The sequence below is a fragment of the Pan troglodytes genome, chromosome 17 (assembly GCF_028858775.2).
Source record: "Pan troglodytes isolate AG18354 chromosome 17, NHGRI_mPanTro3-v2.0_pri, whole genome shotgun sequence".
Taxonomy (NCBI): domain Eukaryota; kingdom Metazoa; phylum Chordata; class Mammalia; order Primates; family Hominidae; genus Pan; species Pan troglodytes.
Window position 1 is genome coordinate 63348195 of NC_072415.2, and position 19516 is coordinate 63367710.

Consider the following 19516-nt stretch of genomic DNA (forward strand, 5'->3'; position numbering starts at 1 on the left):
GTCCTAATGCAATCAGTAATTAAAATTATAGCCAACTACAGGTGCTGCTAATTGTTAATCAATTAGATGCAGAACGATTGCATATCTAATTGAAATACTGATTGAAGTATTGATAGTTACCCATACTTTTTTCAAAAGTAAACTACTTCTAACTGTTCTTAAGTTGGAATAAGTTGGGAATATTTTCTCAACTACTCTCTCACTCATTAACTCATCTGAACTTTAGTGGAGAATAGACTTGCTCTTTCTGCACGTATAAATAAAATTGGTACAGTAGATCAGAATTGACCTGACTGGCTGTTGAATGAGTCTGTGATTTTTAATTGGTTTATGTGCATATTAACAGGCAACATTCTGCAGATGGTTGTGTGGGTTCTGAGTATCTGGATTTGGCAAATACTAGGACCATTATATAGGAATGTTACAGTCATTAAACACTGATAGAATCCTTGATTTGCCAGGAGGCTGCAGTGGGTATCACTGTCAACCTGCTGATCAGCCTTTACAGACATTAATTAGTTCACATATTTATAACAATTTAGTGGTAAGAATATCTGCATGACAAAAAAAGATTTGATATTTATTCCTTTTGAAAAATAATTGTTGAAATTCGCAATATAGGCTCAAGTTTAGAAAGGAACATTTTACCTATACCATCGTAACTGAAAACTATTTTGCAGTTTCTAACCATGGAATCACAGGAATAGGAGACAGCAATAGTAAGCAAAGACTGGGTAATATTATTTGTGTTTCATGATTGATCAAATCATAATCATTCTAATTTAGAGGCATAAATTCTCTACGAAGCCAGAATTTATTTTCTCAAAAGGGGACTGTAGTATGGTGTGTCTATTTATCTTAGTAGATTTAAGTAAACCTGATTTACCAAGAGCATTATATAATCTTTCACTGGAAAGAATCAATCATGTTCTTCAAGGAAAGGGTTTGAGTTGAATATGCCTGTTTCAGCACCATGCCTGGAGTGTAGCAAGCATTTGGGATGTTTATTGAACAAATTAATAAAGTGACTAATGTAAATTATAGTGAGATTTTCTGCAGACATTAATAAAAAAAGATCATTAACAATCCAAAAAGAGTGTTTTTTTTATTTTTTAAAACCAGCCATGTAATTTTGAGACTACTGAGATCTCTTGATTGTGCATCTGACGTGATGCTTCAGATGTAACATCTCTTCTGTCAGCTGCCAAAAGTCACCTATTAAGCCAAGTAAAAACTTCCAAGTATAGACTGGGATAAAGGAAAGAAATTTAGGAGAAAACTACTTCAAAAATTTTCCTAAAAATTTTCTCTTTTTCAGAAAATGAGAATGGATTTAGATTTGTGTGCTTGAGGAGAGGGAATGAAAATCTGAGCAAATACCATTTTGATTCAAAGCAGTAGAAATGAAAAACACAAGGACAGGTGTTTTATCATTCTGTTTGGTTGCATGGTATGCTATTTGTGAAAGCATTGTATATGACACTATTTTAAATCCAGCAATTCTGTTGTCACCTGAACATTTATGGTTTGGATGTAAAGTATAAGTAGTAAATCATACTATTGGTCTATCATCTGGCATTACCTGAAGATCGAAGAGAGAGAACAATTCCATTTACCTCATCCCTGGTAGGAATATTTGTCAGGATGCCTGAAATCTTCATTTCCAACAGGAGAAAGCCACAAAACACTTGTGGTTCTGAAAGCAGCCTGCTGTTAACATGAGTTATGTGAATCTGATCTATAATCTTACCTGACATTTGGAACTCAAATATTTTCCTTATTTCTCCAAAACAATTAAAATATTTAGTCTCACTTCATTTTATGAGACATAAATAGCTATATAAGTACTCTGTAATTACTGTACATTGTAACAAATGACCTCATAAATACATTGTAATGTCCCATGTAATTACATGGTACATCGTGTCTTTGAGATGGCTGCTCTGAGATTGAAAGCCTGCTGGTTTCAGAGATTAATTACTTAGGGCCTAATTTGACAGTTTGCTTGAAGATAGGCCTCTGTTAATAGCCACTTCTGTGGTTTCATAAAAGAAAACTGTTTCTTCACAAGATCTTATTTCCTTATTCACTATAGACCCAGCTGTACATGTTTATGCCTGAATATTGGCCATACCTAAATTTTTCTGTATATAAAAGCAAAAAAGTGAAAAGGGCATGGTTCTGTACAGGAAGAAGTTGATTTGCAATTATATTTCTCCCATCAAACACTATGGCTTATTAATTTAAAAAAATGTTGGGGCCAGGCACAATGGCTCACACCTGTAATCCCAGCACTTTGGGAGGCCGAGGCTAGCGGATCACGAGGTCAGGAGTTCAAGAATAGCCTGGCCAACATGGTGAAACCCCTGTCTCTACTAAAAATACAAAAATTAGCCAGGTGTAGTGGCAGGCTCCTGTAATCCCAGCCACTCAGAAGGTTGAGGCAGGAGAATTGCTTGAACCCAGGAGGCGGACGTTGCAGTGAGCTGAGATGGTGCCACTGCATTCCAGGCTGGGTGACAGAGCAAGACTACATCTCGAAAAAAAAAAAAGAAAAAAGATATTGGAGTATAAGATACTGTAAAAATTATGTCATTTTTTCTCTGATTAAGCATTATACAGCCTATAAACTAATATTTCATTTTGTAAGAGCCCAAATTTGTTTGTCACAATTATTTTATCATGAGTGCATTATTATAATATCCTGAGATCTCAGTGGTTATTCTTGATAAATGCATCTTATCCTATAGTTGCCGTTTTTATATGGCATGAATCGTATTTAAACCTTCTTTCTCTTTGACTCAGGTTGCTTAAATATCTGGTGAAATAAACTTTTCTCAAGTTGTACTACTCACCTTACTGCTCAAATTCTATCTAGTTTCCATGTTCCAAAACACAAAGGAAATAAGAAATAAGTGAACACTGTATTTTCTGCCTTAAATTATATACTGGCCTATTTTCTTGTGCCTTTCTAGGGTGTAATTTTACATATAACTCCCCTGATGTATTTCTATTCCAGCTTTCTTAGGTCTAGTTCCTACATCAAATATATTATATTGCTTTTAGTAGTTTTATTTAGTACAAACGAATAGTCTGAGAAAGGACCTAGTGATCTGAAAGAGTTAATAAGCCCTTCTAAACATCCAGCTTACTTCCAAGGAATGATTTAGGCACTGGACAATTAAGTCTATTGATACTGACAAATTCCAAAATGTATTACTCGTAAAATCACTTTATCATGAACTCTAGGGAACAACCAAATTGCTTTATTGTAATGGAATTTTGTCAAAACGTGAATACCTCCTAGAAATTACATTTCCAGTTTCTAGGACCTAGAAGAAACAAGCCTGGCTACTAGGCTATGCATAGAAAATTATCAGATGAAAAAAATGCTATTTTAAATCCAGGAGCTTGAAAAAAGAAGATGCTAGGTACACACCAAACTCACTGCTTTCTTTTCATGTGTTTTTATTCTTTGAGCTCCACCCCCCTTTTTTTCCTGTAAGCTGGGCTATACTCTGACATTTGGGGATCATTTTCTTAGTCAGTTTAGGAATATTGGGTTGGTTTTGCTTAGTTAGCCAAGAAAGCCCAGCTGGCAGGAAGGATTAATTGATTTTTCTTTATTTTTCTTCCCATAATAGAAACTATATATGGTTACATATCTGAGAACCAACTCGAATAGAGCTGTGGTAATCAGTGGAAAAAGTGATGTTTCTGTGGGTCATTCATCTGAATATGGCAAAATTTACTATTTGAAAAAAACCACCTCAGCCAGCCACGGTGGCTTACACCTGTAATCCCAGCACTTTGGGAGGCCAAGGCGGGCAGATCACCTGAGGTCAGAAGTTCAAGACCAGCCTGCCCAAAATGGCAAAACCCTGTCTCTACTAAACATACAAAAAATTATCCAGGCATGGTGGTGGGCATCTGTAATCCCAGCTACTAAAGAGGCTGAGGCAGGAGAATCACTTGAACCCGGGAGGTGGAGCTTGCAGTGAGCCGAGATCGTGCCACTGCACTCCAGCCTGGGTGAAAAAAGCGAAACTCCGTCTCAAAACAAAAACAAAAACAAAACAAAACAAAAAAACAAATCTTTGCACAATGCTGAATTGTCTTTGAGAAGCAAAAGAACATTTCTCAGAGATTTGTAATCTAATTGTTGCAATCAGATTAAGTATTTATGAAGGTAATTCAGTCACAACCAGAATCACTCCATTTATTTATTTTTATGTCTGTGAAACCCAATCATGTGAGGCCAAAGTGACTTGATTACTTAATTCTTTGAAAACTTACTTCAGTTTTTAATGTCATTTTGTGTTTCAAAACAGTTATCCATACTACTCCTACTGCTAATCATGACAATTGTGACATGGGAAAACTAAAATAAGAGCAAAACTTTGTATTTTGTAGTGTTTTCAATTTTCTAAGCCCTTTCTCATCGATCACCTCTCAATAACTAGGGAGAGATAATGTTGTAATACATACAATTGATGCTGCTATGTAAATAATTTCTACTGTCACTTAGCAAATTAATGAAAAGCTGAGAGTAGAACAATATGCATCCATGTTCATATAGTCCTTGAATATCTTTTATGTGCAGAACACTATTCTGCCTTTCTCTAAATGATTCAGAAATGCACACTACACTTGATCTTAGCCAAAAAGTCAAGAAGCAATAGGAATGCAGCTAGATAGAACATCTAATAAGATTTTCTAAGCACCGCACCTGGTATAAAAATTAAGAAGACCTCCAATATGTTTCTGTACATCTGTGCCTAGGATCTGAGATTCATTTAACATTTGGAGTTAAATTTTTAAATAGATTACTAGTGTTTTTTAAATTTTTATTTTAGTTTCAGGAGTACATGTACAGGTTTGTTATATAGGTAAACTTGTGTCATAGGGACTTGTTGTACAGATTATTTCGTCACCCAGGTACTAAGCCTAGTACTCAATAGTTAATTTTTCTGTTCCTCTCCCTCCTCACACCCTATACCTTCAAGTAGGCCCTGGTGTCTTTTGCCTCCCTTTTTGTGTCCAGGGATCACTAGTGTTTATGGTCCAGAATTAGCATGCAAGTTTGGGGCTACAGTTGAATTAACCTCATCACTAGAGAGATGTCTGCAGGCTACTCTCAGCTGTTGTCCACTTTTCTCCTGATAGAGCTCCGAGCTTCATATTTAAATAACTCAAGAAGTAGTTTTTTATATATTACTTTGAAAGTGTGCAAAATACTAGCCTACCAGACTCTCAAATTATTAGTCTCCACTGGGCTTCCTGTGTCTCTGTGAACAGTCATAGATTGGGGACCTCACAATGAAGGTTTGGAAACCTATTTGACCCTAATTTACTGGTTCAAGTCTCCTGTGCTCCTACAATGAAGCGGGTTGGGTAAGTTATTAGTTTCTCCTTTTTTTTCCTTAGAATTGTGAAGTTTGAGTTGTAAGAATTAGATTAAAGCAGAGAAAAGTGGTGGCATGTCAATTTCCCAAAATCAATTTAAATTTAGCTCAGTTTGGCTAAAAAATATAAAAATGGAACATATAAGAAGTGGAGCATAATTCAGATAACATTTCTTACTGGTGTAAATGATTTTTTTTTAAAAAAACCCTAACTGTGTTGATTGTATACACTTGAAAAAGATCTTGGGGATGAACAGGCATGGAGTTCAGAGCCAGTGGCAGGAGGGTTGTGCCCTAAACCAGAAGAAATGAGGTGATGAATGCTGTCATTCAAAAAGACAGTATCCAGAGAAGTAGAGTGGTAGAAAGCAGTTATGCCTGATAGGGGAGTCAAAAAGACTGAAGAGACATTTCTGGTTGTGAATCAGAAGGCTAGTAGGTTTTGCTGGTTCAGAGTGCTAAAGCAGATAACATGTCTAAGTTCAGAAAGGGTGGTGTATGTTGGAAGGGAAGTCTGCCAGCCTCTGATAGAGTCTCAGAGAAGACAGTCATCGCTGGAGGACTCAGCCTTGCATGTCTTGGAGGGACCTGGCAGATTAACAAAATGAAGGGGGACTCACCCGGAAACAAGGCAGTGTCCCCACCAGAGAAATCCTGTTACAAGAGCTGGGACCCAAATCAAAGTAGATGATTTGATTTGAAGTTGAACAATCTGAGACATTGTCCCAGGTTGGCTTACATTTTTACATAACCAGGGAAAGGATTCTCCCAGAGTAGGTAAAGGAGAGCTTAATCTCTAGGTAAGAGTTCCACCGGCACTTTTACGAGAACCAGGGGCCAGCAGGGCAAAGATAAAGATAAGATTGTTTTACAACTATATAAATGTATTGATGAAGAAATGTTTGTATCATTTTCAAGCTGTTAAATAAAATCACAACAGCTTAGCCTTTATTTTTTTAACAAAGCAACGTTTCTTGCTTCAATTTAAGACATCTTCATAAAATTGTATTTAAAATCAAATATTACCCAACGTGTACTTAAACATACTTTATTATTGCACAAATATTTACTTCAAACTTTGCATAGTAATGTCAGAGTTTTCCCTCTGGAAATGTATCACACTGATACATTTTGTCTAACAGTTGTCTACATGAAATTACGGATCTCAGCTTTAGTATTCTACCCAAATTTCTAACTTCCCTTAATACAAGAAATTATATATTTATAATGCTAAACTTAAAAATATGTCAAATCAACAAAAATAGAATATAAGAGTAGGAAAAAATATGGGCCTTTATTATATCATATTGATATTTTATCAAATCCATGCTCGGTTAGTAAAATAAGTTTATAGGTTTACATAGTTTATAAAAAGACAAAATTGTTAATGAAAATTGTTTACAAATACACATAATAGAATTTTTTCATAGATATTTATGTTCTAGCTTGAAATTCAGTTAGATGTTTTCAGGATCTATAGAAATATTTACCAAGTATTTAGATAGATACTGTAAGTTAAACATTAAATGTTGCTATTTTGTAATTTTGAGATTATGAGTTAACATTTGTTCTGAATGATGAAATTTGAAAACTGCCCTTTCCAACATTAAACAGAATGATTCCATATGGGTAATCTTTGTTTCTATATCCTCTGAGTGTTTCCATTTGTTGAATATCTGGTAGGTAAGTCCAGTGGTTTTTTTTTTTCTTTTGGAAAGTGGATTATTTTTCAGAAAACCTTATCTATGTAAATGCATTATTATCTACCGTGTTGCCTATGTCAGAAACCTGTCATTCCTGATGACTTGTCCTCCTTTGCATTTGACATTCAATAATTCACCAAATCCTGTCAAGTCTACCTCCAAAAATATATATGGGATTTTTTATTTTGCTGTATCCCAAGGTTTCTTCACTACCCACGCCCGGAGGTTCTATTTGGTACAGTAAGAAATGTGAATGGTACCCTGCACAGAGGAAGTTGCTCAATAAATATTCATAGAATAGAAGTTACAAAAGTGTTGCTAGACAATTTCTCTCTCTCAGTGCTCCTTTCTGTTCACAGTGGAAACAAATGTTCAATTGTTGGGTCAGTGCACAAATAAGTAGGTCCATATTCTTGGCATTGCTACTGTACATGGTCTTGCTTCCTTCCTTCCTTCCTTCCTGCTGTTTTCCACTTCTGCTTTTCTTTATTCTTCCTACCTGGCACCCTCACAATCTTTCAATCTCTCAATCTCTGGATCTCTGGACCTCACTGTCACTCTCTCTTTTTCTCTTTCCCTTTTCCTCCCAGTTTCCCTTAAAGTAGTTCTGATTTACTACATAAATATTATGTGCCGGCACTCTGATGAAACTTTCACAGGTTCTCATTGTTTCCTTTCATTTGTACCATAACCCTATGAGGGAGGGACTGCTATTAGCTCATACTGCTGATGAGAAAACTCAGTCTCTGAAGGCTTATGTTGCAAATTCAGGGTCACACACAGACCAGAAAGGTAACTGAGATGGGTGTGAGCAGTGTGAGAGTAGAGGCTGGGGCGCCAGTTAGCTATGGCAATATTCTGGGCAATAGACAAATCAAGGTCGGAATTAGGGTAGTGTCAGAGGAAATATACATAACTGGGCAGAAAAGGGATTCAGTGAAAATAACTTCTTTCAAAGTACTGATGGGCACACTTTAATGAAAACCCTCAGGGCCTCATGCATACTGGGAACATATTTTACTCTGAAAGCAACTTCCTGTGAGATTCAAGTCACCAGAAGTCCAAAACTGATTTTAAATTAGTTTTCAAGATTCGTAGATTCCTGCTATGTTCCAGCCAAGGCATTCTTATTTGCTGCAAGGACTTTCAGAGTGCCCTTCATAGCTTTCTATGGGAATTCCATCTAGATAAAACCATCTTTTTTAAAAAAGGCTTTTTGCTAGAGTAACTGACTGTGTTTGACGAGGATCAAAATGGGTTTGTCTTCACCTGAAGGTCACTCTGGAGAGAGTAAGGCAGAATGTCAGTGTGCAGTGGGAGATGTGGAGTTAAAAATATGATAAGTTTATGAAATGTGGCTTCTGAGAAAAATTGGAGTGGTGGGCTTATCAACCTCTTTTCCTGTTTCCTCACTTACTACTCTTATACGTCTACAGTGGAGAAAACAGAAAGCAATGTTTTAATGGATCCCAGGAAAAGGCTAACACCACATCATTGAATTGGACATGACTATCCCAGGCAGTGTGGAGATTGGCCAGTGACACCCTTTGTTTTAAATCAATTAACTCTTTTCCATCAGGTTTACTTGGCAAATAATGTTTATGGTGATCAAAGAGGGGGTGGAGGAATTAGAGGAAGCTAAATTTTGTAGTTCTTATTTTTTCCCAAATATGAAGAAAACTGAAATTATTCCTTGATTCGGATAGAACACTGCAAGTGATAAGGATTAATTTCTCCCTCTCAAGTAATAAAAGGACCAAAAGTCAAGTCACAGCTACTAGAACTGATTTTTCAAAAGTCAAAGGTCATGTGTTAAGTACTTTTAATAAAAATCATTGCCAGGGTTGCCTATGAAAGCTAGGTTGTTTTACAAAAATGTTCCCGTAACAGCGACAGCTTTTGGTGGCTTGCTGAGGGAATGGGAAATGAAGTCTGAACTACTGGGCAGTGGCAAAATAGGTCTCATATAGAAAATAAGGTGCCTTATACCATTAAATAAGAAAAGAATGCCTGAATGCTTTCATTTAACTTCCTAAAACACAATATAATTTGGAGCCTCCAGCTGTATCATCTACTAAAGAACCTAAGAAGAAAGAATTTAACTACCAGAGTCTTTGTAATCTGCTGACGCTTGAAGTCAATGAGAAAGCACAAAAGATGCTAATAAACTTAGCTGCTACCTACAGATGAGGATGAATAAAACTGATAATAATCACTTCCAAAGATAAATAATAACCATTCAGGGGGTTTCACTCCTGGTGTGTTGAGAGTATAACTGATTATATTAATTAATTACTGCTTGGCATCGATATTAAGGTATTGGCTATGTGGGAATAATTTAAGCGATCACTGGAAATCCTCAAATGTGATAAAGAAAAATTGTCAAAAACTATTACTTATGTAATCATTAGTATAATTAAGTTCTCCAGGCTTATCAAGTGATTTACACTTGGTAGACATACTAAGCACAATTGTTCTCTCTTTTACAGTATGTACATGGAGATTCAGATCACTTATTAGACTCATAGGTGGGGATGGTGGCTCACTCCTGTAATCCTAGAACTTTGGGAGGGTGAGCGGGTGGATCCTTTGAGCCTAGGAGTTCAAGACCAACCTGGACAACATGACAAGACCCTGTCTCTACAAAAAATACAAAAAGTATTTAGCCGGACTATGTGGCTCCTGCCTGTAGTCCCACAGGAGGTGGAAGGATCACTTGAGTCTGAGAGGTGTAGGCTGCAGTGAGCCCTGATTGCACCACTGCACTCCAGCCTGGATGACACAGAGAGACCCTGACTCAAAAAAAAAAAAAAAAAAAAAAGAGTCTTGCAGAAGGTCACTCAGCAAAGTCACAGCAAAACAATAATTGGAAATTAAAAGGTTCTAATTCTTGTTCTAAGGTTTAATATTTACATTTGTATTTTCCTTTTCAACTTGAATTTATTTTTGACTTTAAAAACAGCTGTAGTCTTCAGAAGGTGGCCCTCCTTGACTTTCCAAGGGCTTTGTATGGGAAAGCTTCTTGGATGTATTTTAAAAGAATAATTTAAATTCAAGTTTTTAAAGAGAATAGTTAATAGGAGAAATTAGATGAGTATAATTGCCAAGTAGAGTCCCTGTGATTACTTATTTTAGTGTGAAATAATGAAAGGAACATTAGACCCCACAGTTGGGAAGTCTTCCATTGATAGTGCCAGGTGACCTTGGGCCTATCCTTCTTTTAACTGTGTCCCAATTTCCTTCTTTGTAAAATCATCAATGGTGATAATATCTGCCATTTCACCACTCACCACTAAGATGAGTAGTGAAACATAAACCATGACTATTCTTTTAATTCTGGTTTTCTTTCCTAGTTTCTAAAACACTGGGGAGTAAAGAATATGTCCACACATGTGCACCTACATGTATGAATGGTGGGGAAGAAGGGCATAGATGGACTTGTGTGTATTTAAGGCTATGAGTTCTTTGCAGCCAGGGATTCTACACTATTATTTTATGCATTATTTTATCTCCCAAATAACTTAGCCAAATGCCTTAAATGAACACATTAATCCAGCCTTCTCTCTCTTTTGCATGGTCTGAAAAATTTTGTAATGTTTTTCCCAATCTACCTTTCCTTTTCCTTATTCTATATATCCTTTGCTTTAGCCACTAAGAGACTACATGAGCTTTCCCTGAAGATGCTTGACATTGTCCTTACACCTTGAGCTTGTTCTTGATATTTCCTGTTTTAAATACCATTCCCAACCCCTCCATGAACTCCAAATCACACTTGAAGGATGAGTTCCTTGTAAAGTCCTTTTGGTCATATGACATAGAATTAATCACTCTTGGACATTCTACTATAAACCTTAGCATCTTGTTTTTTCATTATTAGTTTATATGTCTCTTTCCTCAGCCAGAATGGGTAAACCATGACTTATTTACATGTTTACCACATCAAGAATGTAGTTGATACATGTTGAATGAGTAACAACTAAATGAATTAGACTCTCAGCCTCTTGAACTTCTCATAGGAGGCAATATTAAGCAGAAAAGAATGTCCTCCTTTTGACTCATGTCATCTCAGTTAAAATTCTGCCTATTGTTGGATACATGTCTATGTTATTTAACCATTCTTGTCCCAGTTTACCTGATTTTACAAAGGTCATAGCAATAGACCTTAACTCACAGAGTCATAATGAGCATAAAAATATAAATAATGCAGAGTGCTTAGACCATTGCCAGGTCTAAAGTAAGTGCAAAACATATGTTAACAAATAGTAGTTAAGAGTGGTGCTTAATTTATCACACTTAAAGAATAGTGGAAACAAAGTAAAGGATCTCAGTGTGATAGTATTTTGAATATATTCTACCAACTTAATCAGATCAATTGTATGTAACTAGATTCCTCTGAAATTAGTAAAAGATTTTTCTTATATAAGTACAGTTGATCCTCATTATTTACAGATTCTGTAGTTGTAAAGTTGCCTGCCTGCTTGCTAAAATTTATTTGCAACTCAAATCAATATCCTTGGTGCTTTGTGGTTATGCTTAGAGCAGGGTAAAATTTGAGTTGCCAAATGTCCACGTTCCCAGCTGAGGTTGAACAAAGAGATGCTCTGTCTTCTTGTTTTAGCCCTCATACTGTAAACAAGCACCCTTTCTGAGGTCCATTTGGTGCCATGTTTTTTGTATTTCTGTGCTTTTGGTTGGTGATTTTTCTGTTTAAAATGATCCCAGAGTGGAGTGCTGAAGCACTGTCCAGTGTTCCTAAGAGCAAGAAGGCTGTGATCTGCCTTATTTCTGGCATTAAAGTTCAAAGTTAAAGAGTTGACAATACTGTCATATTAAATAAGGTATCATTAAATAGAAACACACATAAAACAAGGTTGTGTGCCCATCAGTTGACAAAAATATTGTAACCAGAGGCTTGAAGGAACCTAAACCTGTATTTCCCCTAGGAGCAATATTTCAGTATTCTCAAATTCAGTGCTGGGGTGAGGGCAGCTATACAGAAAATAACAAAGTAAGTTACTCAGCAAGTAAGTGCAAATTTAGATTATATTTTTTTCTTCTCTCAGAGAAACTTATTTGCAGAGCACCAGCTAATTTGTAGTAGATCTGGAAGAAGGAGCTTGGATTTCTATCTCCCTGGAGAGCCTAGCTCTGCCTCTGCTCCATGACTGAAGCGGGGACAGGGAGGTCCTGGACAAATCCATTATTTGACGTTGGTTCTGGATTCTTTCTCTTTCTTTCTTTCTTTCTTTCTTTCTTTCTTTCTTTCTTTCTTTCTTTCTTTCTTTTCACTCTTTCTTTTCTTTTTCTTTTTCTTCCTTTCCTGTCCTTTCCTTCTTTCTTTCTTTCCTTCCTTCCTTCCTTCCTTCCTACCTACCTACTTTCTTTCTTTCTTTCTTTCTTTCTTTCTTTCTTTCTTTCTTTCTTTCTTTCTTTCTGTCTCTCTCTCTCTCTCTCTCTGTCTCTCTCTCTCTCTCTCTCTGTCTCTCTCTCTTTCTTTCTTTCTTTCATTCTTTCTTTCTCTCTTTCTTTTTCCGAGATGGAGTTTTGCTCTTGTTGCCCAGGCTGGAGTGCAATGGTGTGATCTCGGCCCATTGCAACCTCCACCTTCCGGGTTCAAGCGATTCTCCTGTCTCAGCCTCCCAAGTAGGTGGGATTACAGGCATGCGCTACCACGCCTGACTAATTTTGTATTTTTAGTAGAGATGGGGTTTCTCCATGCTGGTCAGGCTGGTCTCGAACTCCTGACCACAGGTGATCCATCTGCCTCGGCCTCCCAAAGTGCTGGGATTACAGGTGTGAGCCACTGCACCCGGCTGTGTCTGGATTCTTTCTAACAGCCTGTAATTTGTTTCTACCACCTCAAAACAACAACAAAAAAACAAACAAAAAACCTCTGTGTGCTTATTTTAAAACTTAATTTAAATATTTTCAGAGTATTACATGCACATTATTTTTTAAGTTAAATAATACTAACAAGCCTATAACAAAAACAAATAGGCTCTTTCTTTCCCCTCCCCAAACCCTGCCTCCATTCCCTAAAGACTGCCTTTTTTTTTTTTCTGACATTTACCTTTATGTTTCTCAGTAATCTACTTATTTAGATGTCTCTTAGTTTACCAGTTTTAATTCATAATTTGTAGATATCATCTACTGGTTTATTTTTATGTCAGGATTTGGTGCTGACACACTTCCATCCTCATTTTCTTCTCCAATCTTTTCTCTTTTTTCTACTGCTGCTTCTCCTCCTCTTCCTTCTTTTGTTGAGGTGTAATTAAAATAAATGAAATTATACATCTTAAGTGTTCAGTCTCATGAATATACTAGTATTCTAGGGCTGCCATAATAAATACTGCAGACTGGGTGGCTTAAAAAACAGGCATTTATTTTCTCACAGTTAGTGAAGCTAGAAGTCCAAGATCAATGTGTTGGCAGATTTGGTTTCTTCTGAGGCCTCGCTCACTTGGCTTATAGATGGCTACCTTCTTCTTGTGTCTTCACGTGGTTTTTCTCTGTGCATATCTGTGTCCTTATTTTCTTTTAGAGACACCAATCATGTCATATTTAAGACCTACCCTCGTGAACTAATTTAAACTTCATTACCTCCTTCAAGGACTTATCTCCAAATTCAGTCAGATTCTTCTAAGATACAGGAGTAATAACTTCAATATATGACTCTTGGTGGGCAAAATTCAGCCCATAAATATGTATTTTGACAATTGTATCCATCTGAGTAACAAACATGACATCAATACGCAGATTTCCATCACCCCAAAAAGTCTCCTGGTACCCATTTCCAATCAAAACCCAGAACAACTATTTAGACTATTCTGACTTCGAATACTGTAGATTAGTTTTGCCTATTCTTTAACTTCACATAAATGGAATTAAACAGTATGTACTCTTTCGAGTCTGGTTTTTCATCATATTATATCTTTTATCACATTACAATTTTCTTCATTGTCTTCAATGCTGTTTGTTGTGTTTTAAATATTTTTTTTTCAGACTGCACTCTTTTCCTGGAACACATCTTTCATTAGCTTCCTGTTAAGGAAAACACAAATAGATATCTTAGAAACCATGTATATCTGAAATATCCCTATACTGTCCTTAGCATATATTCTTATACTTGTGTTATATTATCCTTATGCTTGCTTATTAGACTAGACATTAAATTCTAGACTTAAAATCCTAGATTAGAATTGTATGAGTCATGTTCTATTGTTTTCTAATATCGAGTGTTGTTGAGAAATCTGATGCCATTCTTACTGTTGATCATGTTTTATGTGACCTGCTTTTTTCCCCTTCGTTCTGGAAACTTGTGGATCCCCTCCCCACTCTCCATGAGGCTCTAGTATTTTACAGCAATGTGCCTTGAAATGGATCTGTTTTGCATTTATTTTGTTTAATATTCCACAATCTTTTTCAGACTAGAGTCTCAAGTATTCCAGTTTTGTAAAGTTTTATTGGGAAAGGGGTCGTTTTATCATTTTTGCTAATTTTCTACCTTTTATTTTTCCTGCTTTTTTATTCTCTCCTCAGGGATGTTGGAAATTGAGAACCAAATCTCTAATTTGTTACCTTTTCTCTCCCATTTCATGTGATAATTTATTCCCACTGAATTTTGAGAGATTTCTTTTAATTCATCTTCCAACTTATTTATTGAATATTTAATTTGTGCAATCAAATTATATTTGTAGTAAGTTTCTAAAAATCTTTCAGTATTCTTGTGTTTTTATCCTGTTGATGGATGGATTATCATTTCTTAGATTACCAGGGTATTAATGACATCTTTTTGGATTTCATTCTTTGCATTACTGATGTTTCCTTCAGGTGCTGTTATCTTCTTATGTATTATTTTTTCCACTTTCCTTTATGCAAAGGGCCTTCTTTGATGTCTGGTAATCTTAAATTGTCAGTTTACATTAAAATGAAGTATGAAAAAGCTGATTTTAAACTACAAATTTTAGCACTTGAGTTGGACTTATTAAGTAGTGAAATGGGAGAATTACTTGACCCCCCTTGCAGGATATGTGACACCGGTGTGGCCTGTCTGTTTGGCTGCTGCACCCTCAAACCCCTTATGGGACAGGGAGCATGCAGACAGGCAGGAGCTAGGGTGAGCACTTTTGGTCTCTGAGCCCACAGTAGCATCTAGGGGTGGCTGTCTGTGACTCCCAAAGCCCCAGTGAGTGTGCTACAGTGCTCTTTCAGCTTTGCCATCTGCAGACAGCTTAAGTGTTAACCAGCTCAGTTCCTTCTTGGTACCTGGGTTCTTGTCCAGCATCCAGGAAGAATCAGGTCACATGAAAAAATTGAAGGATGGTAAATGTGGGGGATTTTATTGCCAGATGGAGGTGGCTCTCAGCAGGATGGATGGGGAGCTAGAAAGGGGGTAGAGTGGGAAGATGATCTTCCCCTGGAGTTTGGTGGTCCCATGGCTGATCTCCTATCTGACTATCCCCAGCTGAACTCCTCTCAATGTTCAGATGCTCCTTCTCTTCTCTTCTTTTCTGCCACACTGCTCTTCTGTTCCTCTCCTCTTCTGCTAGTCTGCTCATTTGCTTGTGGAGCCTGGGGTTTGGGGTTAATATAGGTACAGGATAGGGGGACACGGCAGGCCAAAAGGCAACATTTGGGTGTGAAAACAGGAATGACTGTTCCCATTTAGGGCTGTGGGTTTCCAGGCTTGAGGGTGGGGCCTTTTGCCAGAGAACCACCTTCTTTTACCCAGTATTTCCATGTCTCCTGTCCATATCAGTAGGAGCCTCATTGTTGGGGAATTGATCAGGGATATGACTGTTTTTTTTTTTCTCTAGGGCAAAGATAATAATTTTCTCTAGAGAAGGATTATATGATATTCTACCCAAGAAGCATATACCTGGTTGCCATTGCTCTAGGTATCATATGAAGGAAGAAGACATGGGTAGCTCATATCTTTGATTTACTTACTCTTGCCTACATCCCTGTTCTCTCCTGTGTTTAATATCTCTGAATCTTTGGCCTCTGAGTTGAATATCCCCAGAGGATAAAGCTACCAACACCTCCAAGGTCAGGGAGGGTTAGTAGCCTGGTTTTACTGGGTATAGGTAGAAACCTGATCTGAATGACTTTCAGTCCTTCCCCTCTTTCAGGACTATGCTTGGAAGTCCTACCTTCCAAGTTACATAAGCAGGAACAATGTCTAGGAATCCCTGACTTTTGTCGTGCTTTTCATTGCCTTGTTTTTTGTTACTGTCTGTTAAGAAGGTATTTAGTTTTCCGGCTCTCTTCTTTGGCTCAGTCACCCTATGATATGGTTTGGCTGTGTCCCCACCTAAATCTCATCGTGAATTGTAGCTCCCATAATTCCTACCTGTCATGGGAGGGACCCGTTGGGAGGTAATTGAATCATGGGGGCAGGTCTTTCCTGTGCTGTTCTCATGACAGTAAATAAGTCTCATGAGATCTGAGAGTTTTATAAAGGGGAGTTCCCCTACACATGTTCCCTTGCCTGCTGCCATGTAAGACATGTCTTTGCTTCTCCTTTGCCCTCTGCCATGATTGTGAGGCTTCTCAGCTATGTGGAACTGTGAGTCCATTAAACCTCTTTTTCTTTATAAATTACCCAGTCTCAAGTATGTCTTTAATTAGCAGTGTGAGAACAGACTAATCCACCATAGCTCCCTCCGATTTGCACCTTCCAAATATTAGTTGACATCTCTCATGCAATATAGCCTTATTCTCTATTGTTTTATGGCTTTATACCATTTAGAATATTTTACTGTCATTTTAGCAGCGTATGCAAAGGAGAGGTGATAATGCATTCAATCAATCAAAGGAAATGTGTATTTTTGTTAAAACCAGACAAATAAGAATGCTGTCAGATTATAAGAACAAATTTAATTTGTCTCTAAGTGGCAATCGCTAACACTTCTTGCTTCTCTGCTTTCTTCACACTTATGTTTGGGTTACTTCTTTGACCCTGTCCCATTGTCCTTTCTTTCTTCAATGTTTTAATTTACATCTATTATTTTACAGAGTATCAAAGTTAGCTGGCTGCCTCCTCCATCAGGAACACAAAATGGATTTATTACCGGCTATAAAATTCGACACAGAAAGACGACCCGCAGGGGTGAGATGGAAACACTGGAGCCAAACAACCTCTGGTACCTATTCACAGGTCAGTGTTCACATGGTGTAGTCTTGCAAGGTTTTGATGAATTAAATGCTTTAGGAGTAAAATATAGTCTCACTCCAAAGGAACGTTGATTTTCTTCCTGGCATCCTGGCAGGTGACATCTATTGGCTGGAACAAGAACAACCTTTATATTTTTAACTTTATATTCTCTATAATGTTTTCACTATATATTTCTCTCTGGATCATCGTCTTAATACATGTATCATAAAATTTTTATTCATACTAGTTTCTCAGCATTGCTGATTCAACAAAAGCATCTGTTATCTAAAAACTTAACATTTTAACCAGTAACTTGTAAAAGTCATCTAATGAAATTGTTCCAATTTCAATCACTTTGATTCCCCTCTACCAATATTCAGGGGTGAGAATGGGTTGAAAACTGAAGAAAAGGGTAGATTGTAAAATAAAGAGAGAGATTATTCTACCTTCTGCCAATATAAAGTAAATTCACTTATGCAGCAATATTGATAGAATTCAGAGTAGATCAAACTTCTCTATGAAAACTGGACCCAGTTTGCATGTAAAGAATATATTTTTTTTAATTTTATAAAATAATCATGTATTTAATAACTACAACCTTTAATTCACAACAGCTCAGGTTCCTAGAAAACAGAAAGAGGCAAGGCTTTCAACGTAATACCTTTAAAGTTATAAGTTCAGGAAAACAAGAAGGTGAGAATGAGGAAAGCAATCCAGGGAAGAAGAGAAAACAGATAATGGTGGTACATTATCCATCTGTGGTGGCCACAACTTCGGGGCAAACACAGCACTTGCTAGGTCTCCTGGGTGTCTCTTGAGAAGCCGCATGAACTGTCTCTCAGTCCATGGATAGAAGGTGTGAGCAGTTGCTCTCTTGTTTCTCACTGGTTGAGTTCACCAACAGCTTACTGATTACTCTCCACCTCCCAGGCAGTCCCCAGTGAAGCCAGAGCTTCTGATGACTCTGCAGACACATAGGTGTCTTTTTGTCAATCAGCATTTTATGTGATGGTGGCTTGGGCTAGGGTATGATCAGAGCTCAGAGCTTTTCAAACCTAGGAATATCTTGAGCTACTGCCAGAAACTTGGCAAGCAAAGCATATAGAATGGCTTATGACACAGCTGGGTAGATGAAGTTGAGCGACTCTGAAGTGGCACATAAACTGGGTCAGGACAGCATACAAACCATAAAGCACATGACTTACAATTTATAGATGAGGTAAACTACCATTGCAAGTGAGAAAAAAGAAAGTAATCCCTTATGTATTCCTTTTCTCTACGCCAGATACTCAGCGAATTTCTATTTGAAATCATGGCTCACACATTATAAGCTTCTTGTTCAGCCTACACTCAGAGACTTGAAAGTAACTTGTTTATTTATTTTTTCTTCTTTTCTCTCAGGTTGTCTTTTATGCCTATATAATTTTAGCATAATGGCCAGAGCACTTCCGAAGTAGATTGCCAAAAATCATGTTTTAAATATGGACAAAATCTCTGAGGCAGGGAATGGTTGAATCTAACAGAAAGTTTAACATTTACCATACCATTTTAAAAGATTTTGAAAAGCCAATATCCTATGTTTTTCTTTTTCCCCTGACAAAATAATGGGGAAGATGGTAAAAATAATCAAAGTGAGGAACATGTGTTCATTAGGATATTTGGTACAATATGACTTTTACTTTGAAAGAAATCACCAAAATTGAAAAATCTTGCTAAAAATATTTTAGTATGGATTCTAAGATTTAATATTAGAGTAGAAGAGACACTAAGGATAATTTAATCCAAGCTCTTCCAGACATAGAGATTTGAAGCCTCAAAACTTTATCATCATTGCTTTTGCTTCTCAAATGATAAACATTGAGAATATAAAATTAATTTCTTACTATAAAATAATTAACTAAAGGATTAATATTCCAATAAAAAGCTAATGATTGGATGTTCAATTCACAGAACTATACACAGCCAATAAAGATGATAAAATGTTCAATCTCATTAGCAAATAGAGAAATGCAAATTAAAATAAAAATGAGTTAGCATTTTTCTTTGATTAAAGTAATAAAGATAAAAATAAATGAGGGCATCCCATTCTGGAAAGCATATGAGAAATGTAAACTCTCATATACTGCTTGTGGGACAGAAAATGTCTATAACCCTTCTGGAAAGCAATGTGTATATATATATATATATATATATATATATATATATATGTATTTTATACAGAGGTATATACATGTGTATGTGGATGTATGTCT

The 19516-nt window shown here is 36.7% G+C and overlaps 1 protein-coding gene across 19 annotated transcripts in view; it reads left to right on the top strand.

Moving 5' to 3' along the window:
- DCC (DCC netrin 1 receptor) overlaps nucleotides 1-19516 on the top strand; it is a 1196048-nt gene that overhangs the window by 949300 nt on the left and 227232 nt on the right. For all 19 annotated transcript variants that reach the window (XM_512137.8, XM_063795721.1, XM_063795722.1 and 16 more), the window contains exon 13: nucleotides 17126-17267. In XM_512137.8, coding sequence (XP_512137.2) covers nucleotides 17126-17267 — 142 coding nt within the window. The remainder of the gene's footprint in view (nucleotides 1-17125; nucleotides 17268-19516) is intronic.